The sequence below is a fragment of the Xylocopa sonorina genome, chromosome 11 (assembly GCF_050948175.1).
Source record: "Xylocopa sonorina isolate GNS202 chromosome 11, iyXylSono1_principal, whole genome shotgun sequence".
NCBI classification, from domain to species: Eukaryota; Metazoa; Arthropoda; class Insecta; order Hymenoptera; family Apidae; genus Xylocopa; species Xylocopa sonorina.
The window spans coordinates 2,926,946-2,951,762 of record NC_135203.1 but is presented as its reverse complement, the minus strand read 5'-3'; the positions used below and the strand labels follow the sequence as shown (position 1 = coordinate 2,951,762).

At 51.2% G+C, this 24,817-nt stretch overlaps 3 protein-coding genes across 7 annotated transcripts in view; 2 read left to right on the top strand and 1 right to left on the bottom strand.

Moving 5' to 3' along the window:
• Positions 1-24,817, bottom strand: part of LOC143429400 (uncharacterized) — a 381,903-nt gene that overhangs the window by 273,558 nt on the left and 83,528 nt on the right. The window lies entirely within an intron of this gene.
• LOC143428725 (uncharacterized) overlaps positions 1-24,817 on the top strand; it is a 214,662-nt gene that overhangs the window by 149,544 nt on the left and 40,301 nt on the right. The window contains exon 1 of one of the 4 annotated variants that reach the window (XM_076903786.1): positions 24,250-24,321. The exons of the other annotated variants lie outside the window; for them this stretch is intronic. The gene's annotated coding sequence lies outside the window, so the exon portion shown is untranslated. Of the gene's footprint in view, positions 1-24,249; positions 24,322-24,817 lie in introns of those variants that run through there. 4 annotated transcript variants of the gene reach the window in all.
• Positions 2,852-24,801, top strand: LOC143428916 (uncharacterized). The gene is given in 6 exon segments (XM_076904191.1): positions 2,852-2,881; positions 23,342-23,398; positions 23,401-23,565; positions 23,567-23,668; positions 23,671-23,925; positions 24,730-24,801. Coding segments are annotated over 6 exon segments (681 nt in total).

Genomic DNA, 24,817 nt, shown 5'->3' with positions numbered 1-24,817 from the left:
CCCCGATCCCGCGTGGGCGAAATGTATCAAGGCTGACTTAGGCGAAGTCGTTCTGTCGACACTTGTCGCCGATCTTGACGTTTAAATAGGTGAACCCGGTTGACAAACGACCGAACTTCCAAAGCGGCACCCAGACACCGCGATATCCTTCGAGGTCGCTGCGATCCTATCTATAGAGCATGCACGCGAGCCTCTAACCGTGGCGACAGGTGCAGCAAGGGTGTGGACGTCGCCTTCGTATGTCCCGACTGTTTTACAATTAAGCTAACGCGAGCAGTGGACCGTTTCTCCGCCCTTTTTCGCGATTTTTTTCGCTAGACACATTACTCGAGCGAACTTTGGAGCGAAGGGGTGAAAAAGAAGGGAGCAGGAAGTGGTGAATCTCATTCCACTCGAAAAATGGGTGGTAATCGTTGGTACGAGCGATAACACGACGTCGTATCTCATCGTTGGTCACGACGGGGTAGACAAATCGTCGAGCAAGTAATGCAGTTGGACCTTTTTCCCTTTTACATTTGTTCGCGTACCTTCGTAGCAGATCGCGATCTGCCTATCCCGCGGATCGCAATTACAGCTTACCAATTGCGCGCACGAGTCGTTAACCCAGTTGTTTTCAGGGTGACAGGCAAATCTCGAGCAGAGACTTGTCAACGAACTATTACTTTTTACAGCAGTGGTTATAAATGCTCTTAGCTACACGATTAACTCGTAGAATCTCTTACAGAAAGAGATACCCTTCATTCGAAGCGTCGTCAATGCTGTGTTTTCGCAGACGCGAAACAACGCGTGGAACACGTTGTCCACACGCGCCGCGATTAATTTGGAATTTCTTCGACGCTACTTCATCACGAGTAACCGACGTTCGTTAACGCGATGATGCACAGTCATTTGAAAAGGCGCGGCAGCCATTTCGCGATGCAATCGAGATTAATGAACGATTCGCGCGAAGTAGTCGATAAGTGCAGTCGCGTTTAAAAAGACAACAACCAGCGGAGTCGCGGTCATCAACTCGTAAACCGTCGCACCGGTCGATCATCGGGCGAAATGTCCCTTAAACGGTCGGGCGGCGCGTAATTCTTGTACGTCGACGTTAAAGACCGACAATTTACGTCGACGGATCGATGTCGGGGCTTAAGAACGATGGCTCGTGCTCGGGCCAGCTGAGCGGAATTGCAAAAGAGCATTCTTTCGGCTCTCCTTTCTCCCTCGATCGCGGGCCCCGGTCGCGGTCCCCGGCCGTGGCGCAGCGACGAAACGGAAGGCGCGCGAGAGGGGGAGGGCCGGAGCGTAATGACTGGACGGCGCAAAAATTCGCAATTAACTCGGGGCAGCCGCAACGGTGCCGGTGTCGCGTCGGCGTAATTGGTTTTGCAGAAAACTTTTACGTGTTTTCACGGCATTTGCATAATGTGCGAGGTGAACACGGCCGGGATCGATCGGTTAATTTAAATACCGAACGCGCCGCGCCGCGCCGCGCGCGGTTGCGCGCCCGCGTCCTTTACCCGCCCGTTCTGCGCCTGCGTCCCAGCGACGGAGCATGCGCCGTGGCCGCGTACACGGCCAGCGACGGCGCAACCACCGCGCCGTTTCCTTGTAATTGCCGTTACTTATCGCCACGGAGAGTCGAGCCCGACCTCGTAAACAACGTTCGCGCCCGCAGCCCCTCCTAATTCGGCGCGTCGATCCACGGATCGTGAATCATCCGACCGACTTTTCGCCGGTTTTTCTTCCATCGGCGCACCTGTCAACGGACAACGGCGATTGGGAAATTCGAACGATTAGATCGGCTGTGTTTAAGGACAGAACCGCCTCGGGTCGTTTCGCAACCGATCGCCGCGCTTTTCCTCGCGTCCCCGTTCGTTATCATTGTTCGCGTCCCGTCTCGATACTTGGGCGCGCTAAAATCGCCGCGAAAAGGACTGCGGACGCAGGGACGGGATGTATGGGTAGTTCGTGAAATCAGAACGGTGAATATCGTGTTTCACGTGCTCTGCGCGGGTACACGCACGGTCGAGAGTTTCGTAAGGGGCCCTCGGGGGTACCAGAGACGGTACCGTGTCGGCATGTTTCGCAGTTTGGGACCAGGACCCAAAGGTCCGACTCGACAGGCACCGGCAGAAAAAACAGCGGGGGTCAGAGGGGTCAGCAGCGGGGCCCTCTGTTCCCGGGGCCCTCTCTTGTCATGCGATATGTTGCTCGTACGTTATGATAGTGGCGTCAGTATACCAGCTTTCTGTTCTGTCAGTGACAATGCTCGCGATGCCTTTGTGCCTCCTTTCTCTCTTTCTCCCTCTTCCTTCCTTTCGGGTTTCTTCAACAACCGGGCATCCTCCGGCGCCGCGACTATCCAGCGAAGAGAATAGATTCGCGAGATGGAAATTAATCGACGCGTTTGTAATCGACGCTCGTGTACTCGACTGTCACGAAGGATGATGACGAATACGTGTCTCCTTTGTATCGAAGCGAATTCGAGTTTGGCAGGATGATTAGAAAGGGTATTGTAGGCGAAGTAGACCTCTGCGTTCCCTTTCTCGCTGCTTCTACTTTTGTCGATCGACACTGGAAATCTCGTTGGAGAAGGTGGTTCTATTAAATTGGCCAGGGTATTGAACGCAACACCCCGCGGATATTTGTACGGATAAACGCGTACGGAGCACGCGCGAGCGCGGAGGATAGGCATCGATGTGGTAACCGAGGGAACTCTCGCTGGTACAGATTTATCTTTGTTCCAAACTTTCACGCACTGACAGCGCCGACACTTGGTGTCCGCTAAGTTAGCCGGACGTGACACACGGGCGATATCCAGACGATATTTTTCTTGCTTTCTTCATTTCGTCCCGTCGCGTACAAGATGTATCCTAGTCGTGAAAAGGTCGTCCAGGTGAGTCACACGCGCCTCCTTCGATGTTTCTTCGTCTTCGTTCGTCTCTGTGCGCTCTTCTTTTTTTTTTCCTACCCCCCTCTCTGTTTCTACGCGGCTCCGTTCTTCTTTAAAGCCTCCGTCCGCGTTTCAGGGGCGAACAGAGGAACGTGAAAAATGACGCTGCTACCTTAAGAATCCGCTGGAAGAATCGACGACGCGCCGCGGCGTATCATTCGGGGTCCTGGCCGAGTTGACCTTCGATTTATTATCCCCGTCCCCCCCGGTGTTCGGTTCAATTTCTTTTACCTTTACACTTGGCGCGCGGCGAGCGTGGCAGTGTGACCGTGACGCGGTTGTTGCGGTTTCATTATCGTCCGCGATGTGTCCGGGCGAGTAAAAAATGGTAGCGCCCGCGACGGTGCGATATTGCGCCTGAGACAAATTACGGGAAGAATAAAGGGCAACTAGGAGAAATAGCAGCCACCCCCCTCGACACGGAAAGAAGACGAGAGACGGCATTGCCAGCGCGACGCTATGCGCTCGAGGCATGTCCGTACACCTTTCGCGGCCATATAAAGACTATATACGATATTAACGACACCCTGTAGCAGCAAATAGAGGACGATTCGACGACGTGGCGGAACAATGGACGAACAGGCAAAAAGATTCCGGCGAACATCCTCGTAGCTACGACTTTATGAGGCGAGGCATGTACACCGGAGCCACGCCAGTTTGCGCGCCCGATTATGTATCGTTTCTCGTATAATGCGATTTGACGCAGGTGGTCCCTGCCTCGTAACTCGCGGCCATTTTGAACGCGAGCACGCGCGCGTTATATATTGGGCCCCCGGTGGCAGCGAACGGTGCACGCGAAAACGGATTCGGTTAGGACCGTTTCTCTCCCTCCCTCTTTTCGTTCTTCATTGTTATATCCGTTCGACTCGATAATTCGTGGCTCGAATGAAAATCGACTACCAGCTCGGGGCTGTTCAAAACCTTTGGACTGTATCGCTTCTAGCCTCTCGCAGCGAACCAGCGCGCGCACACTCTCTGCTAGCGGTCGCGGAGACAAAAGGACAGCGCGGCGAGGAGGAAAAAGTAACAGCGACGGAGGAGGAAGAAAAGGGTTGGTGGACGAGGACGTGGACGCGAGGAGCGAGCGAGAGATTGTAACGCGGGGTTGGGCGGGCAGGAGGGGGTTGGTGGAAAGGGCAGAGAGCGGCCAGAGGGATAATAATAAAACGAGATATCTCGTACGTGGGCGGTCGTATTGTTAGCGCAACAAGGCATGCGCGGCGCTTCTGTGTCCCCGCGGTGCGCGCTCGTGCGCTGCGCCCTTAATAAAGGACGCGCGTGTGCGTGAGTGGCGAGCGCGCGCACGGTTAATAAGAGGAGGCCACCGAGCGGCGCAGTGTGAGTGCGGGAGAGCACGGCCTTATGTAAATCGGACGGGCCCATCTGCGAGGGAGCCTCTCTCCTCGCCGACGAGAAGCGAGGAGGAAAGAGAGGAGGAAGAAGGAGCAGCACGAGCTGCTGGCTGCCGTCTTCAAAAGCAGTGCCGCCACCGCCACCGCCGCGATAAACACGCATTTATTCCAGAGTGCGCTGTGGATGCTGGAACGTAGGCGTGGGCGCATGCGCGAGCGCGATACACCTCCTCTAGCAATAGCGCATGCCCGATGGAGGGCCCAAGCTCTACCAAAGTTGCCCGTTCGATTTTCACGCGGCAACCATTCCCCTTTTCTCCCAGTTCTTCTCTCTTTTCATCCAGCGTAACGCGCGTCTGTGCAAGGATTACGTTTGATCTCTCGACGATCCCTCGCGAAAAGAATGGTATCACGAGCGGGCGCGTACGCTCCAACGGCTATCTGAAGCGAGGGCCGCGCTTAACATGCGCGGTCCGCAGCCACGTTAAGAAACACAAGACACTAGGACCGCGTAACACGAGCGCTATCGCGGCTTTACATTGTGTTTGCACGCATCCTAACCGCTGTAGAAACGCATGCCGATGATTCTTTCACGGTCGGCAGATAAACAGATAGGCAGATGGGTGTACACGTTGGTGCGCTCAGATAAGCTTCTGCCGAGGTGGATGCACCTCGTCGACCAACAACTCTCGTCCACCGTCTCTCCGTTTCGATCGACGGAATTTCAAGCGTGCAACCGTGCTGCCAGCTCGATTTCGTAAAGGTACATCGCAAAGGATATCGTTGACCAGCTCCGATAGACGCGACGAGTCCTTCTCGACTCGCTCGGGAGGATCAACTTTTGACGACTCTCGAACGGAGCAGCGGGATGGGAAACGACAAGATCTCGCGCGTAAAGTTCAGTCACACGGTGAAACCGTAAACGTGACGAGCGGAGATAAGGCGTTATGATACCGCGTTTCAGGCGGCACGTCCCTCTCTACCGACAGCGCGTGCATAATAGCGAAGACGTACCGTTTAATGGGAATTTATTGTCCGCCGCGCGTTGATCCGCGCGTGGCAACGCGATTACGCGTGACCGGTCTCTCTCTGGCTCGTATCATTCCTTCAGAGCCGCGATGCAAATCGAGGACAGGCCGCAGGCTTGCTCTCGGCGTCCCGCGAAAGATGAATAGGTCAGTTTCCTTGAGTCGCGAAGTGTGACTAACGAAATCCCGCGGTGACTTCCTTCGATAGTAGGCGCGTGCGCGCGCGCGCGCGCGCGCGCTCAGACCCTTGACTTCGATTCCCCGAGAGTTTGACGGCCATTTTCCCTGTTAATCTTTCCTTAATATGTTATCTGCTTTCGCACAGCATAGCGATATTTTCGAGACTATTCCAAGTGATCGAATGTCCCGAATTTAGTCGATAACTTCGCTTAAATTCACTTTTTTTTGCGTGAAAGCGATGGAAAATCGATCGTGTAACAATGTTTTTGCTTATCGACCCGTTGCGAAATTGGGTCATTTTTTATACTTAGTCTAAGAAAGAAGGAAAGAACGCGACAGGATGTTGCGGCTGAACAGATCGGAGTTTCGTTTTGCTAACGCGATCAGTATATCGTCTGATGTACAGGAGAACGGTCTGTGTTAGTTAACAATCAAAATTGATCGGTGAGTCTGTTCAATTTTGCTGGATTTTCTCCGGGTATCATTTCGTGAGCGCGCGATAAATCTTCTCTCGAAGGTAACCGCTGGTGCTGTAATTAAGTTCCGCTACACGAGTGTCGATCGTCCTCTTCCTTCTGATGCATCCACGCAGAACGGCGGTTCAATTTTTCGTAATAACAGCCCCTTGCTAGATGGCTGCTACATCGGAGGAACTCGAGCTACGAGTCCAACGAAAACAGGGAAAACGCATAAAACACGTAAGGTGCATTAAGAATGGCATTAATTTAAATTGGTTACCAAGCGTTTAACTGCTCCGCTCGAAGTAAAGCTCTACGCTACAATACGCGTCCGAATTTGGAAACGGCCTTAATTAATTCTTTCTCGACGTCCTCTTTTGATTTCAGTTTCGTCTATTTCGCGATCGTGCATCGTTCTTTAACGCAAATTTGAATTCTTCAATAAGTCGTATTCAAAAAGATGCTCGCACATATTTTGTACTCGAGCTTGGCGATTTTCTTTTCGACAGTCGATCAAACGCTCGCGTGCTGTGCAGTGATTGTTAGTGAAAGCAACGATAAAATTTGTCCGTGGCGCCGCACAGTTCCTGTAACGAGTTCCACATCGCAAATAAACATTCATATTTGAAACTTGCGGGGCTCCTACGTCCCATATTTCTTCATTCATCTGTCCGGCTCGAGCTGATAGAAACCGCAGTTATCTCGATTGGCGAACCACCACGTCTGTACTTTAATTAATGTGGAACCCATGCAAGGTACTTTTTTCTTATTTATTTCCTGGTCAGCGGTTTCGCAATGAAATCACCGTACATTTCCTCTACGGTGAATTCATCGAAAAGAATTACCCCATTTCTATCTCAAAGCTTTAGCACCAATCTAAAAATATAAGTTTCAAAATGTTAGTAATCACCCTCTTTGTCGACCTCTACAAAAACTCGTACCCAATCCTTCGACTCTAAAACTTACGACCTACACCTTATAACAAACAAAGCTACCTCGAGGAATTTTTCGACTCCCAATCGAAGCCTTAAATGCGACGCGAATAAATCATCGATGCTTAGATTCAGCTAACGCGTAGAGTGGACCAGAATTTGGAACAGAAACCGAGACGACATATCGACGGGTGATCCTAAATGCTCGTTGATCAGCTGCAAGAGCGCAGCTGGCTCGACGGTGGGTACCAATGGTGGTCGTCAGTCGGCGTTCACCGGATCCAAACGTCAGATAGGCAGGTTCGAGGAGTTCGACGGTGTAGCCGGGCGATTGGCAGCTGGCCAATTGCTCCAATACCAGCGGCGCGTTTCGGCGAGTTATCGCGATAGCGAAGAATTAATGCCGCGGCACTGGAGGGACGGTAAATAACCTCTTCGTTAACGTCCGGCGAACGCGCGGAATGAACACGTTTCTCCTCCGTTCTACCTCCTTTCCACCCCCTGCCCGTGTCTGTTCGCCTCGGCCTCCTGGCACCGAGGCTCGTGAAATTCGTGGTATCCACGGATCAATTAGATTCACTGGTCGTGCCGCTTTTACGTTCCGTTCGGGCTACCGGACGGACGACCCCGACGCTTATCGGAAATAATTGCCGAATAACGAAGTGGCCGGGGTATGTATATACACGCGTACGGTGCACACGGTCGGCGATCCACGCGATAAAGGGTAATTAACGAGCAATTAACGCGCAGCCGTACCGCTAGTGAATAATCTCTCTGGTCCGACACGCGGGGATTTAATGGCCGCGTCTGTCCGCTCGAGGCCCAGCACCGGCGAGGAAGTTTTGTCGCGCGATCTTTGGCGGTTTTAACGAAGGGTGACGATCGTCCAGTGGTTTTACAGAGCGTGTGAAATGTTGGTGCACGCGATGATCGGTCCGGAGGCTTGCGCCTGTCGCGAGAAGACGGATTTTTAGTGTTATTTCCCATTTGGAGAGCGTTTAAAACGCGAAGAGGTGCGGTTTCGCCCGGTGCGTGGCTCGCGGTTGGAATATCAGTGACAGGGAAGATTTATTTTACGGTTGAAACGAGGTATAGCTGCATAACGCACTGATATTTTGCGATTTCGCCGAATCTTATTTCCACTCGACGTATTCTCCGATTACGAAATGACTCGTGCAATTATTCTTCCTACTTTTGCTCCATTCAGCGAGACAGCGATTTTTTTGTTGTTGTCGTATTAGGAAATATTTAAGCGTCGTTTAAATATTCTTCCAACGGTGGAAAATCGCGGTTGAACATTCTGAGCCCACGCCTGCCACGACTGCCTCGCGGAGTAACTCGCGGAATGTGGATCGGGCCTCTATTTAATCGTCATCGAGATATCGATCGATGTGGCGGAATTCGCCTAGCGAGAATGAAGAGGCCCCACTTTCTCGCGTCAGCGGATAAAGCTACGAAATTAATTTGCGTAACGGTGTAATGGCTACCGGAAGTCGGGAAAATCTTTGAATTCGTCGCGCCATTTGCACGGTGTAAATGGGACTGGATTGCTCGTCCAGCCAGTCTTTGATCATTCTGTCTTGGTATACCATCGCGTTTATCTTTCTGTCATTAGCGGAAATATATGTAACACGTGATAACGATATTCTATTAAATCTAGAATAATTTTGGAATATTAAAATAGCTGAAATTTGATAGAAATGGTAAAATTTGTTCGATTGTAACCGACAACGAACTTGAATTGCAAAAATGAAAGGACTCGAGTGCCTCCTTCGAATTTCGAACCATTATCCAAGCCCCTACTGTAAAAATTACCCAATCCAAACTCGATCAAGCCTTACAACACTCTCTCTACTCAAAATCTTACGTCACATTCTTGTTTTCTTAAGACGCGTCGAAAATACGTGTTATTGTATCAGCGTAACCCCACTGTTAGCCCCATCGCCATGAAAATACAGTTTGATTTAGAATAACTCTCGTAATGCACGATAGACACGCGACAGAGACTCCATTTGCCACGTTACTCCTCTCGATCTCGTCTAAGGGTTGATTTTGGCGACCGTTACATTTTTACTTAGAATAGCTCTCGTAATACACGATAGACACGCGACAGAGACTCCATTTGCCACGTTAATCCTCTCGATCTCGTCTAAGGGTTGATTTTAGCGACCGTTACATTTTGACTTAGAATAGCTCTCGTAATACACGATAGACACGCGACAGAGCCTCCACTTTCCACGTTAACCCTTTCAATCTCGTCTAAGGGTTAATTTAGGCGACCTTTACATTTTGACTTAGAACAGCTGTCGCAATAGACGACAGACACCCGACAGAGACTCCATTTTCCACGTTAACCCTCTTAACGTGGAAAAGAAGTAATCGAGAGCGATCTCGTCTAGGGGTTGATTTAGGCGAGCGTTGCGCGCGTAGCTCAGGGTTGTCCGCGCGCCCTCGTAACTCGTCAACGAAAGAACGCGAGCTTTCTCCGGGTCCATGGGAAATCATCGCGCGATTCTTACCGCGACGATGCGTTTTCGGCCGGCTTCGTCGCAGCTCGCTGAAACGCGCGGAATTCGCGGTATTCCCCTTGAACAGGCCACGAGAACCGCGCGATAGAGAGATTAAAGGACAATTATGAAACGCTTCTCGTCGCACGGCCGCGATCCGCTCGTGTACCATCAGCCGCTTGGAGGAGTGGACGGTTTTGCTTCGAGTTCTACAAATTCTTTTATGAATGGCTGGGAGAGAGATCTTGTTTAACGAGGGAGACTCTTATTGCGTGCGAATACGCTCAGATTCGCTTGTTTTTTATATCACAGTCGTCAGGATCGAACCTGCTTCTGCGCGCTGTTCTACTTCGAATTCTTCGAGGATAATTTAGTATACGTACAAGTGGGTCATTACTGATGTTACTGTTCCGTTAAAATCAAGTTTATGATACGGATGCTTATAATTAGCTATTTTTAAGAATTGTCAATTATTATTACTGTTACCATGATTAGTTTCATAATTAGACACGTAGGAATTGAGGTCTCACAGATTGCTTTGGAATTTGTAAAGATTTGCTCTTTTAATGTCTTCACTTAATAGATACTGACGTATCATGAACATAAAATCACTTCGATAGTATCCGCTCGGTCTCTTGATCACGAAACGCTTTTCCTCCGATGGGTTTCTCAAAGTTTTACCCCCACGATGGAGTAGCGATCACCTCCGCTCCAAATACCAAGTAATAAGCCGATTGATGCGCGAGTGCTTCGTCATTCTATACATAAACGTGAAAATTTAGAAGTCAATTAAAGCGTCAATTACACTTCGACGCTCCAAATAGAATTAAAATATGAAGCCACCCTCTATGCTCTAACCGCGCTACCTGCGAGGCGACACAAGGGATGCAGATGGAATTGGAACGTTTCTGGTTCTTCCTACGTGTAAACTAATAATTCGATATGTAAATATGCTATCAGTATGCAACACTATCATTCGTGGTCACATCTGTTCCTCTCTTAAGATTACTTCGTGGACGCCTAACGGTACCGTTTATTTGAAGCACGTTTACGTTCTTAGTAATTACACGGGGGGAAATTTATCATCTTTAACTGGTAGTTTCGATACTAACGATATTAATCAGTAATTAAACTTATTCCTCCCTTTTTTATCGTGAAACGTAACCACCGTCGATCCCTAACGAGTCCCTCGCAGCGGTCCAGTTGGAAACTTCCGGCAAGCAAAAAGTGCAAAGCCACGCGGCGGATCGGCGCTTTCGTTTTTCTCCGGTCGAGAATCCGGAGCGTCTCGTTCGGTTCATTAAATTCGAAAAAATCGGCCTTTCAATGCGCGGCCCAGTTCGGGGCCCGCCGCGCGAGAAAAAGGCGTAATCGAAGTTTAAAGGGACTCGGTGCGGTTTGAAGAGACCGAGTCACGGCTCGAGCCACCGCAGTCGGTGCCTTTGACGCCTACTAATGAGAGGCCAGTGATTAAGGGAACTCCCGAGGACGATGCAATAAGCATCGCGCCGGACGGACTGCCGTACCAACGCCTTCCCGTTCCCCGCCCTCCTCTCGCCTGCAAAATCTCAACGATCCAAAGAGTAACACTCTCGACAACGATTCGCCATCTCGCACGGATCTGCTATTCGTTCAGCCACATTTGTCGGTATTCATCCTTGACTCGAGTTCACGGGGCAACCTTCCAGGCTACTTCGCTCCACCTTGTACGCCTCTAGCGCGCAACCGCGCGCCTCGAATTAAAATCGAAGCCTGGCCAGGCGGTATCGGCCGCGGGCTCGAGCCATCCCGCCGTGGAGCGTACTAACAAGAAAGCGCGATAGATCTTCCCGAGGGCCACTTGTATTAGCGTCGCCGGAACGAGCCGCGCAACCAGCCGCGATCAATCGCGACAATACGTATTCACGATTCACGATATATCTCGGGCGACGGTGTGTTCCGGTGCTGGTGCCGCGCGTGTGAGCGCACGGTACCCGGTATGCGGGTAAGTACATAGTCGTGTTCGCCCGTCCGCGTTGCCCGCTCGAACGCATTTCTCGCGATAGAGACGAGAGGGAACAGAAGGTGCGCCGATCGGGGATCGCGTCGCGGATCAATCCATCCGTCGCCTCAGATCCCTTTAATTACGACGAGCACGTGTTCAAACGCTATCTTCCCGCCATCCGCGATCATTGTCGCTTTTGCTTCGTCGTTCTCTCTTTCAGCGAACGAGTTGATTGAAAAGTTACCTTTTTTTGGAGGATCCTGGAGAAGATTATCCGGGTAGTATGTTGTAATTAATGTCGAGATCTGTTGGAGTTATTAAATTTAGTAGTAGTAATAATATGGGAACGATTTTCTTAGCGATCGCGCGATATAAGTTTCTGGTTCCTTGGATGTATACATCGATCGTTGAGTATCGTGGTGGGCAAGGATGGTTCGCGAATGCTATAAGAGAGGCGTCGTTTCCGGATAGCTGGCTCTCGTTGCGTGTATCGGAGCGCGCCAAAGCGGAGGACGCCGTGGAGTCGTTACGGCGACGACTAATTTATGCAAATCGCGTCATTTCCATCGAAATATGGCGCTCGGAAGTTTTCTTCCACCGCGACCTTATATATGTATCTCCGACGTGTTCGACGCGCTCCTCTAGACTCGTAAAACGTCCCGAGCGTCTCCTCTTTACGACGGAACTTTCAGAATTACACGTTCTTTATTAAAATTCAATTACCAGATGTGATTTCACGGTGAACATTACGAGACGGAAACGGGCGAGATAAAATGGATTTACGGGACGAAAATGTGCGATTAATATCTATAAAAAATTAACCAGTTCGCGGTTTAAATATTATAATGAACCGTCAGGCCGCGAATAATGACAAACGTCCCCACCCAACGGAAATCGAACGCAAGCGGCGCGATGGCGGCGAAAAGAGAGATCGAGCTGAACGAAGGAAGCGAACGCGATCCGATCGAGTGCTTGGTAAGAGGGAAAAGAGACGGGGACAGGAAAGAGGCAAAGAAAGATAGTCCGGCTTTTGTGGCCGCGCGCAAACAAATCCGATGTGGAAGAGCAGGCTGCTGAAGGAAGAGGTACTCCACGGAGCCGGAAAGAAAGAAGCGCGGAGGGGGGAGGAAGCGGAGAGACAAGAGGGTAGCCGGTAACAAACGACTCGCAAATCCTTCCTGTCAATTTAATCTCGCCTCGAATCCCGGAGAAATGTTAATAAGGCCCTCGCTACCATTCCCTCCCCTTTTCCTCCCTTCCGGGCTCCCACTGTCCCGGCCGTTTCGCTTCTCTTTCCCGTTTCGCGGACTAAGCGCTCGCGCATGCGCTTGCGCTCGCGCTCGCGCGCGAGCCACCCGACGACACTTTATTTTCGCGGCAAAAGATACCGCCGCCGCGGCGCGGTTACGACCACGTGGAAATTGTGTGCAAAGCGAGCTGCTGCTGCTGCACCCGTCGTTTTTCTTTCACCGTCCCTCTCCCTCGCTCCCGACCAACGTCCCACCCCGCCAACGATCCCTTTCGGCCTTCCACCCTCGTAATTTATCGCGGTTATGCCGGGCTCGCGGTGGAATCTGTACCAGCGGATAAAGGAACAGCGGCGGAAAAATTCTCCCCCACCGGGAGGCTGCAAACTCGCAACTGGCAATGCTATCGTCCCGATTCGATCACTCGCTCTCCGCTCCGTGTTCGCCGCTGCTGTTGCTGCTACCGCTTCCCTTGGATGCCTCTTGGCGACCGCGTTGGCTAGCGCGTACAAGCTGTACGCGCAGCTGATGCGATGAAGAGATCGAGCCGCGAGATGCAAAGGCAACGCACCGCTCGGAAACCCTCGCGAACCGGAGGACGCAGATTTTAGGTCACGGTTGGGAAAGACACACCACTGGTGGGTTTCAAGCGAACCTCGTAGACGGTTTCAGGAGAATCCTGCTACAGATACGTCATCGTTGTGTCTATAAAGGGTGCAGATCGAGCTCGTTAAAATCTGTTGGATATTATGTGCATCGGTAGCTGACAATGCGCGACTTCTTACAAAAGGATTGAGTAACGCTTTGGTTTAAAATGTAAATTGTACGGCACGTGGCGGCGACGGGAGTCCTTCCACGCGGATTCCACCGCCCTTTTTCCACCGCCACTTCCGTAAGTAGCACGACTAAACGCGGAGTTATAATTCATTCTAAGCGCGGCGCTCATCTGAGAGCGACGGGCGTACCTGGAAATTACACGTTACCGTGGATCCTCCGTCTCCTCTCCCAGCGGCTTTTGATGGACGTGACGTTTTAATAATCTGATTTTAATTGGACGATGGAATCCCTAACGCCGCCCGTCGAGCTTAACGACGTGTAAAGTGTACGGGACTGTCTGGGCAAGTATTAATTTCTTATTTACTCTTAGAAACGCGCAACAAATTCGGCGTCCTAATGATACTCTCCTCGTGACAACCGATCGACACTTCGTTGTCCTCCATCTTGGCTCCTCTAGCGGACGGAAGCTTAATTCGATGGTCTTACACCAACAAACTGTCCAACTCGTCCGTCGATCGAATGAAACACATCATTCGAAAGTATCTAGGCTCGATCGGTAGTCCACGCGGAGTTTGCTTACCGATTGTTTCTCCTTCGTCGTATCTCTTTTGCATTCTGACAGAGCAAACAACAAAAATGACGCGTGACGACGAACACACGCGAAACGAATTCGCTGGTGCGAGCAGTCGACACGGCATTATGGGGGAGGGAATTTTCGTCGAAGCGCGTGGCATTCGAACGCGCGACAGGTGGCCTTTATCGGCCTCTGAACGAATTTTTGGCACGCCACCGTCCTCGATATGAATGAACGATCTGTTCGCTGGCCTACGAGCGCTGGCTCGCGCGTTTCCGCGTGCAATCTCCTTTGACTATTCGTTCCTTGTTCGCGATCGATTAGGAGAGATGTCACTCCGTCCGCCATTTTGGTTCACCTGTGACGTTGCGTCATTGCAATTTTCGATACCACGACGCACCAATATCTTCTGAGCACCCGTACGTTTTAATTTATTATCCACAGACCACCTTCGCGTCTGTATCACGCGTCTAATCCGCAATTTCCTACACTGTACCTCTAGATATGCGCAACTGCCAAACAGCAAAACAGCGGCTCGAAATTTCCTCGTGCAGGGAAGCTCTTGAAGAGCTCCGCAGAGAGATGGCTAGCAGGTTAGATCACTGGTCGCGTATAGCGTGCCGTAAATTAGACGCCGGTGACGCGCAATGACATAACTTGCGCGTATTTTCCTGCGCGCAATTTACTTTATTGGCCCGCCGCTTGCCAAACGATCTTCTCCTCGGTCTTTCTCACCGCGACCAACGAATTTTCGCCCTCCTCGCGCTCCTTCGTTAAATAGACACCCGGACGACTATTCAGCTTGGTAACTCGAAAACGCTCGAGGGCATCGCGACGCCGTTTGATCTTTCGAAGAGCGCGTCTTAACGTCTCTAACTTCTTCTCCCGCGATGTTCCAGTTACGCGGAGCTGGAACGGGCTCCCTATAAATCTCTCAGGCGAATAAAATTGGTTCTTTCAGCGATTTAAATGGAAGCGCTTTAAACGCACTCTTTTTCACTGCCCCGTGGAACAACTGGGTCACAGTGTGTTTCACACGAGGCTCGAGGAGAGCCGCGCGAGGTTCGAGCGCGTAAACGCCTCGTCGAGAGGGTCTATTGTTAGCCTAGCCGAAGCGTAAAGCCAAACATTCTTTCATACCGTATGTGGGTCGCCATCTACGCGATCTACGCGCGATTACCTTCCTCTGAACCGCGTTTCAGCTGCGAAAATCTTTCAGAGTCTCGCTTCGACACCTCTCTCCACTTTTCCCGCGTTAGAACCTCGAGGAAAACTTGGTCTCTTACCGATCTTCTCAACGGAACGCGTCTACGTGAGACTTTCCTTTGTTTAAACAATTTTTCTTCCAAAATTACAACGTATAGTCTCGCTTCGTCGCTATTTCCATGCCTTGTTCCTTCGAAATTTACACCACTCGCGTTCGTGTCTCGACGTAGAAACTTTAGAGGGATCTGCGTCCCTTAAATTGCCTTCGTTACACGCTTCAACGTTAGTTACCCTTAGTTGTGGACGCTCTTGAGCAATTTTTCCCGCAAACGGAGCACCTTCGTGGAAATATCGCGGAAAGGTTATCGCGGTGAAGCCAGCCAGCGTCCCGTGAAATTTATCTCGCAGCGAATTAAATTAGTCCCGCGGCGCGGCCGCCGCAATTTGTATAAATTTCACTCCGCGCGCGCGATAAATCTCGGTTCGCTGTTTCGCCGCTTTCAGCGAACGACGGGTGAGATGCCTGTTGGTTTTACACTCGTCGAGTGAAATCTCAATTTGCGAGCGAGCGACCGCCTAAGTCTCCCTCGGGCGCGGACGACGTAATTAAATTCGAACCCGCGGCACTGATTACTACGCGGCCGCGTATTAGCCAGCGGAAAACATTTTCTTTCCTGCCTCGCAGTCTCGTTTCTATAGACTCGCGAGATGTTCTCGGGCATTTCCAGCGAGATAACATCATCGATCGACCGGTAATACCAGCGACGAAACCGCCATGAATTGCGCAACGTATATTATCTTCTTTACAAGTATTTGCTAGCTTCCATCGGTGATATCGCAAGAGTTAAGAGGGAGCTGCGAGTGTTAAAAGGCATTAAGTTATACACTGTCTTCGATAAAACAAGAAAACATTTCCCTTTTACGCAGAATTCTTTTTACGAGCTTGACCGCAGCGATATAAAACGATGTATCACGGTTAACTCGCTACCTGAAATAAATGTCTACGAATACACGCGAAAATGCGTGTCGCACTTTGCATAATCGATGCGATTGTATCGTCCTGGACGTGGCTCGCCGCGGAAAGGTAGAAAAAGGACGAACCGGCGTGAGATCGTCCGCTAATTTTCCGCCATTCGCATTAAGGGTTATGCAAATCAATGGCCGCTCGAATTTATGAACTCGGCCCGCCCGATCATTGTCGCTGGTAGTATTCTCTTTCGATAATAAAGAACTTCATAATGCGCCACGGCGAGCCGCGTGGGCGTAATTGGCCTGCGTAACGCAGCGCGCGCGCCGCCGCCGCCGCCGCCGCTTTTATGTCGTAACAACTCTTTGAGATGCGCGCACCGCCGCGCGCTGCCTCCGCGGAAAGTGTTATAATGTCGCGGGGGACGAGCACGCAATCCGACAAAACTCTAATTGCCCAATAAACAGAAAAAACCGCGAGGAACCGCGGCGAACGGCGTGAAGGGGGAGGTCGAGCGGATAAAAAAAGAGAGAAAGAAACGAGCGCCGTTTCGACAGGGTTTATTGGAGACGCGTCGATTTTATACGACAACTTTTATTGCACACTACTGCTGCTCCTTTTCGCCCTCTCCCTCTCTCCGTCTGCGTTTCTCCGTCGCATCGAACGCCGAAATATATTGCAGATAAATACAGTTTTATCATTGAGGAATTTTAAGTGGTGCCGCTGCGCGTTCGCCACGTCCGCCGCGTTCTCCAATCGGTCCTCGGCTACGTTTCTCTTTCTTCCTCCCGCCCTCTGTCTCTTCCTCGTCCACCGCCAGGTCCTCTGGCTCTTCGCGAACGATACCAGCCCGTGATTTCGCGTCTGTTGCGCAACTCGAGCCTCCGCTCCTCCGAAAATTATTTTACGATCCTTTCGCGCCGCTCTTAATTCCATCGCGGAGGACGCTAAACGTGACCGTTTAACGCCCCGATACCACCGCAGAATAAAGCATAAATTAGTGCGCGAGGGACGCGTAAATCTTCCACGGTGGTGGACTCCGTCCTGGCCGAGTTTTCAGCTCGAAAGTTGCGTTCAAGCTTGCGCTTGTGAAATCGCCAGGAATATTTCATCGGGATCGCTTCCCTCGCTTCGAGCCCATGCTGGTCTTTTCTTTTTTATCTTTCTCTGCTTTCTTCGTGTCCTGATCTCGCGCCACTATAATTTTGTTTCTCTTCTCGAGCATTTTTTGCGATACGAGTCGACGTTCTTCGGAGGAGACGAATAAAATATGAAGCTTCTCGCGAATCACCAACAATCTGTGCAGTTTGCCTGCTGGATTACGCGCACAGTTTACAAATCTCGAAAGAACAGTTAGGTTTTGGGCCAATCGGTTTTGGGTCGCCTTCGATTTTTCCCATGACTAGATAAGATCTGACGGAATACGTGAAGGAACGCGATAGCGTTTGAAGAACGGTAGCCGAACGGTTTTTCCACGGCAGTCGTCCCTCGAATTCCTGCGGTGTATCCGCGCAACACCCACAATCAACTAGTTCAGGTTGGCCCTGTTTACAGGCCACTTCAAACGATCTACGAGGCTGCTGGGGCCCTGATGCTTATCTCTGAAAAATCGGTCAAGTGTTCCTCGAGTACAATTTTCGACTGGAGCCGTGAGAAATTTTTACTAGAAACTCGCCGCGTGTTTACAGAACGTTAGTGGATTCCTAATAAGATCCGAACGGTAATAAGCCATCGATAACCAAACACTTGGTTAATAAACTATCGACTACTGCCAGTTTTGCGAATTCGAGATGTCTTCGTTACATACCATCTCACTCGCGCAGTACCTTCGTAATTAGTAAACTGAATTATCCGAACCTGACAAGCACAGGTGTACATTTGTTAGTTTTTGAGATTTGCTGTAACAGTCGAATGTCCAGTGACAAAAATGTCGAAGATATTTCGAATACTGAATAGACCACAGAAGATACGACTAAAATTAGGTCAAACATACGTAGAATTTGCAATTTCTGTCCATCTGAGAAACCCAGAATGATTAGATATGTGTAGAACTATGTTTTTAATGTCTGCCAAGAATGCAAACAGTAATTTTTATCACTTTTCTATCTTTTAATACGAATATTCTGATGCTTCTCTTAAGTTACGATAATTTGTTCGAAATACATAAAAGAAATACAAAAATTTACAAGTTTTTATTTCGTAGTTCATTCTACGAGTCGAATGATTAGTTACAGAGTAACACTGATTTAAGTTCAGTTACCCATGGTTATTTTTTGTTTTAATATCAAATGTGTATATTCCTCTAGGTGTGACAACCGTGTAAAATATAGTTTTCAAACGTTTAAATAGTAGCTGGCATCTTTCGTAGTTCCCGGAACGCTGTTTCCCCGTAATAAGCGTTTCCGTTACAGCTCCGTCGCAGTTGCAGTTGAATCGCGGCCTGGTTAGCGCGAAATCAGCTACGTGTTTTCTGATAGCCGATTTAAAAATCTGGTCTTAGCCAAGGCGAGAAGAAAAATATCGAGCACGTTCACCGCGAGCGAGCGACGAAACGGTTTTTCCCGCCGCCTTTCAACGGTTTCTTGAATTATTAGCCGGGATCGTCGGAAATATTCTAGGCGTTCACCTTTATAGTCGCGCGGCGGATTTCTTGAAAATCCAGAGCGGACGAATTAAACGCAATTAATCGACCCGTCGCCGCGGTTATTGTCATTGCGAGCTACGCTGTTATGACGTGCCGGCGCGTTAAACGTAGCAACAAATTACGCGGACGGTAATACAAATTACAGATAATTGCCGGTGCCGTGCAACTCGCGCCCGATCGAATTCGGTCTTTTTCTGGTGCCAGACGGAATCGTCGCCGATCCTGAACGTCAGATCGACCATAGAGAATTTCAACAATCTTCAACCCCGAGCCGCGTTCGCTTTTAGTCCCTGAGAATAATTATTTACAGCGGCTTTACGCGGAATCCCGGCAAATTTCATAATTCTTGGGTAGCAGACATTATTGGCTTTAAAATCCTGCAGCAAACGTCGATCGAATTGCTTGGAAAATTATCAGTGGTACGATCGATTTTAATTGCGAATAGATCTAATTCCAATGCATCGTCTATAAATAATTTACGCCAAGATATCAATTTACCTTCTCTTCGAGCTTAAATTCTCTTTTCCACGACACAGTTACGAAATAGTGAGAGTAAATTCTCACAAAATCTTCTTCAGTCTTCTGAGTATCTCGAAGTCACAGGCTTGATCGACGCGTTCGAAGGCGCGTCGAATTAAGGCAGCATCGAAATCGGGCACGGACCAGAAAAATGGATCTCCGGAGACTTGCAGCGAAAATTGCGACCAGTCGCCGAGTTAACAGCGGGCAAAACCTCGTGCGAAACATTCGTTAACATTCCCAACACGCGGTAATGATCGCCGCGTAAGAAGCGACGCGGCGGCATTCGCCGCGGTCTCTTCCCATCGGCTTGACGGTGCGTTAGAAAATTAATAGAACGACCTCGAGCGAGCGCGACAATGGCGCAAAAACTGATCGCCACTCCTCCGCCGTGAATGTCGACGAGAATTCGAACATCGTGCCCGGTACACGCGATTATTATTCAGAAACGACGAGGAAGGTCGCGGTTGATCGGTTGACGGAAGCCACAGGCTGCTAATTAACGCTCGTCGAGGCGATTTCAGATCGATAATAGCGCGAGGGAGGAGCTGACTTTGTCTCGTTCCCTTCTGAAGTTCGCGTCAGATGTTTATTGCTAGAGGATAGCTAATTGGCGTCCTCATAGCCAGGTATTTTCCAATGTAACACGCTTTCGAGTCTTACTCGCTCGGTGTACAATTCCTAAGTAACCTCTACGAAAGTTAAACGGCACTCGAATCTAATTAACGAGCACGTAAATTCTAACATAAACGTGGATAACGAGTTGGCAGCGATCGAACTTCCAAATTAATATCTGGGAACGGTTATACGCGCGTAGGTTCTCGTGTGAACAGTTGCGCAACCCCCGCATTGTTCTAATTAGCCGTCGAACGAATTCCCATGATTGCACAGTTCCCGAATAATTGCAGTCGTTAAGATTCCAACGGCGTCACTTCGATTTCCCTTCTGCTGTTCGTGGAAGAATGCAAACGTTGCTGTAACCTGTCCACTGTTTTAAAACGACTTCGCTCGGTGAACATGTTCATCGATCCTCGATAGGCGTGACTTCATCGTCCTCGATCCTCGAATTCGCGAAGAACCGGCGAAGTCGCGTTGGTTCCCCTGAGAGTGTCGACGGATTTTCAGCAGGTCGGACTTAACGTTCGACACGAGGTCGGATTATCGAGCGGCAAAACGAGAACGACGAAGGGTTCGTCTGCCTCGTTAGACTGGCCAGCCGTGTGTCGTCGCACGGATTCGTCCCACGGTCCGGATAAGAGGGACAATGCGACAATCGGAACGATTTGTCGACGAGAGCCGCCAGTCCCATTTCCTTAATCCACCGCGACGAAAGAGAGAGACTGTCAATAGGGTCGAGTCCAAGGAACGGCTGACACCTTTTAGACTCTTCCTTCGCTTTTATTCCACCGTTTTCTTTTTCGGCTCTCGAAACTCTCTGGTTTATTTGCGCGAGTCTTGTGAGAATCCTCTCAGTCGGCAACAAGCCCCGGCTAATTGCAACGAAAGTTAATATACAAACATCGTCGAGCGGCGCTTACACGCTGAAGCGTGAATTCACGAAGCAGTGCTGCAGTCGTGAAAGTCGTCGACGTGCAGCTTTGCCCTCAAGAATATTTTCACACCTCTCCCTAAGCCGAGATAAGAATTCCCTGAACGTTCTTCTCCACAACCGATACTCGTGGTTTCTGGAAAAATATCGGTCGTCTCTAATTACCACGAATGCTGCTACATCCTGGTCGATACAAGTGCCAAGATCAGGATTCAGAACTTCGACTGGTGTCCCTTCTGGTACGGAGAACCGTGGAACGTAGGCGAAGCCGGACGTTGCTTCAGGGAACAGCCGAAAACGCTGGCCACGTAGGCGGTAGCGAGCAATTCCGAAATCGACTTTTCGATTTACAAAACAGAGAACGGTGGGCGAGCGCGGGACCGATCGCCGCTACGAGCACGCCACGCTTGTTCGCCAACACGCGTATCTCGATCCCCCACCCCGGCGCCAACTTATCACGGACGAATCGATCGCGTGGGCGGCCACTTCCGGTCGAACGATCTTTCTCGATCCGACCGCCAGTGGACGCGAACCTGATGGCTCTTTTTGCCATCTTTCCGCGACCTTTCGCTGCCATTTATAGATCACTCTGCAAGCTGAGTCGCATCGCTTTACGCGACGAATGATACGCGAAGATGCAACGTTCGGTATCCACGATGACGACACGATTCGAAATGTCTCTTTAAAATTGATGACTTCCTACCTCAACACATGCGTACTGTGCATCTATGCCAATAACCGTGGTTATTCGTGGTGGCTAAGGGTTAGCGCGTAACTCGCGTGCGAGGCTAAGAAATTTTTACGACCTCTCGATGGCGCCTCGGAGCAGACCACGCGACAACTCTCGAGGATGCAAACAGAACAGATGATCATTTACGATTCCGTGAACGTTTCGCGGAAGTGAGCACTTCCTCGAGGGCTTTTCGTGGCCCTCCATCGAGGTTCGTCCGGTAATCCAATCACGCGCCGTGTACCTTTTTACAGGCCGTGTTCAACGCCGGTTAATCGGTATCCCCGCGACACCGGACCACGGCGCGCGTTCAACGAGCCACGGATTTATGATTCCCTCGTTTACGAGCCGCTTTTAAAGCCCCAGCTTTTCCTTCCGGTTAAAAAGTCCTGGCCGCGCGCGAGGGCCGCACTATTTATACGACCATTAGCTTACGATCGTCTTGCGTTCAGCCTTCTATAAATATCGGTCGCGATGCAGTCCTCGTTTCGTCATCTTCCCGGAGGCTCGTAAAGCCTGGCTCTCGTCTCGACGCTGTCTCATCTATTCCCCCGGGGTGGAAGCTACGATATCGTAGCGGCGGAACCGGCGGAGGCGCGCTGGACGTCATCGCGGACGCGACTCGTAACGAGCGGTGATATATTTCGCCGAACGGAGGCCACCGTCGCGTATTGTGCCCGCGTTGGACGGAAAATAGACCTGAACGAGCTGCTACGAATTCGTTTTCGGTGAAATGCCTTGCTACCTGTCATTTGTTACGAGTAACAGGCGCGACCAGTCTGGAACGCGCGCGCATGAACGCGCGGTTGTCGTACAACCAAGGGATCATTCAAGTCCGTTCAGCCACTTCGTAAATCGTCGCTTCTACTTTGTCATACCGCTCGCCATCTAATTATACAATTCATCCGCAATTCGAGGGTAGTCACGTACAAGCGTCTAATAAAACGCCGTCGCACGAGAGATGAAAATTATTTTTCGAGCCTCCTCCTTTGCATCGTCGAAAGTCCATCGATTCCCGAAAGTAAGCGTCGAGAGGATCGACGAAACGATGCACATCCTCTAAATCTTGGTAATTTACGACGAAGCTCGTCGCGAAGCGCCGGCTGTTGTTTTTACGTAAGCGTGTCCGAGTCGGTCAAGGTTCGAGAGCGCAGCAGCGCTACCGCTTGCCACGAAGCGAGCGATCGAGCAAGGGGGCCCGTAGAAACGACCAAAGGGTCGGTCGAGAAATTCGCGGTAGTGAACCACCGCGGTACGCCACGGCTCGTTATCAATCGTGCGGCGGTAGAGCGTACGAGTTGACTCGGGGCACGCGCCTGCCCGGGTCGTAGGCGACGGAGAGAGAGAGACGGAGAAGGAAAGGGACAGAATCGGCGGCCCCACTCCAGTGGAACGTGGAACGGGGCCTGCGGGCCCAGTCCTCCCACTCGATGCTGCCCCCTCCCACCACCGGACCCGCGTATCCCCACCGTCGCCGCGGAGAACAGTCCTCGACGATTCCCCTTGATCCGCCTCTGCATCGTTTTGCACTCGCTGCACGGGATGCCACGACAGTGGCTCTCTCCTCTTCTTCTCCCCCGTGTATCCATCGACTTCTCTCTCTCTCTAAGCTCGTTCCTCGTAACCCTAAGGAACGAAAAGAGGGACGAGGGATACGAAAATCGAGCGTCGTACGCGCGACGCGCAAGGAAAACCGCGATCGATCGACAATTGGGTAGGCATACGCCAGCGTGGTATGGGTGAGCGAAGGTTTTTCGCGTTCGCGGGGCCTCTCCCTCCGCCGTGGGCTCGGTGTCACGGGCCAGCGCAGCGGTCGTAACGCGGCCCACACGCGCGCCCCACACTGCCGCGCGAATCGCATAAACACGGTTGCCGACGCATACACGCACGGTGGGGCAGAGAGACGCTAAGCGACGAAGCGGTCCTACCTCCTGCAGGGGACCGTGTCACGTGGCCCCCAGGCCGTGTTGCAGGCACGCAGCGCACGGGCTGTGCTCTCTCGTGAGCGGCGCACACAACACCAGTCAGAGACGAGCCGAGAGACCGGGCGCAGATCGCACTCTCTCTCCCAGGAAGCGCGTGTGCTTTCTCCCTCCCTCTCTCTCCGCCTCTCTCTCTCCTTTCCATCCCTCTCTGTCCGTTCGCGTTCGTTCCGCCCGTCTTTCTCTTCGCTCTCTCCCCTTTTTCCCCATTTCTATCGCGTGTCGTGCCGCGACACGACGCGCCGCGCTGCGCGACACCCGACCGATCGATCCCGCCGATCCATCGATCGATCCAGCCGCTATTGGCGAACATCCCCCGCGAGACGGCCTCAGATCGCCCGTCCGACGCGGGTTCCTGCCGTTTCCACCACGTGCGCGCTCCTACGAGCGTCCTCGCGACCCTCCGCGTTATTTATAGTGCGCGAACACGGTCGCACCGCGCGTGCCACCAGAGAGGGACCCCGTGGGATTCGTATCGGAACAAGAGGAAGAGAACGAGAAGAAGAAGAGGAGGAGGATGAGTTTTCGCGGGTGACCGAGTAAACGAGAAGAGAGTTCGTTTCGATTGGTGTCTCGAGACGATACGTTCGTTTCGACAGTGGGATCGTTTTTTGTGCCGATTGTGCGTCGATGGTGTGTGTGACGATGTGCCGATCCAGTCTGGTCCTCGGTGAGACGAGACCTCGCCTAACATGCTCCTGCTCGACCGCCGACGCTCCGGCAGCTCTTCGCGGATGAAACTGAATGGTGTGCATCCTGTCGTTATCTCTGCTCCGAGTAGTCTGCTCTTCAGCGACGTCCCCGCGCCTCCGCGGCTGCTTCTCCGCGCGCGCAGTGAAATCTCCGAGTAAAAAGGAATGAACAAAAAAAAAAAGAAAAAGAAAAGAACGCGCGCCGCTGCACGCGTTTACGCGAGTGAAAAACCGTTTAATAATACACGCGCGCGTTTTAAATGGAGACCTTCTCCCTCTCGGTGACGTGGAGCAGCTGGTGTACCCGAGGCACCGATGGAAGAATCGTGTCGCGTCCGAGCCGCGCGTTTTTTACACGAATCGCCGAATCTTGTTCTCCCCCGTTGATCGCCGCCACAAATCAGAGGGCCCAGGACTCGCGATAAACCCCTATTAAGACAACGAGCATCTCGTGTCCGTACAGCCGGTCGAACATCTTTACGACTACGACTACGCCAGTAAAAACTCTGTATTAAAGCCCACGGGGATCGCGTAAACTCGTTAAAAGCTCG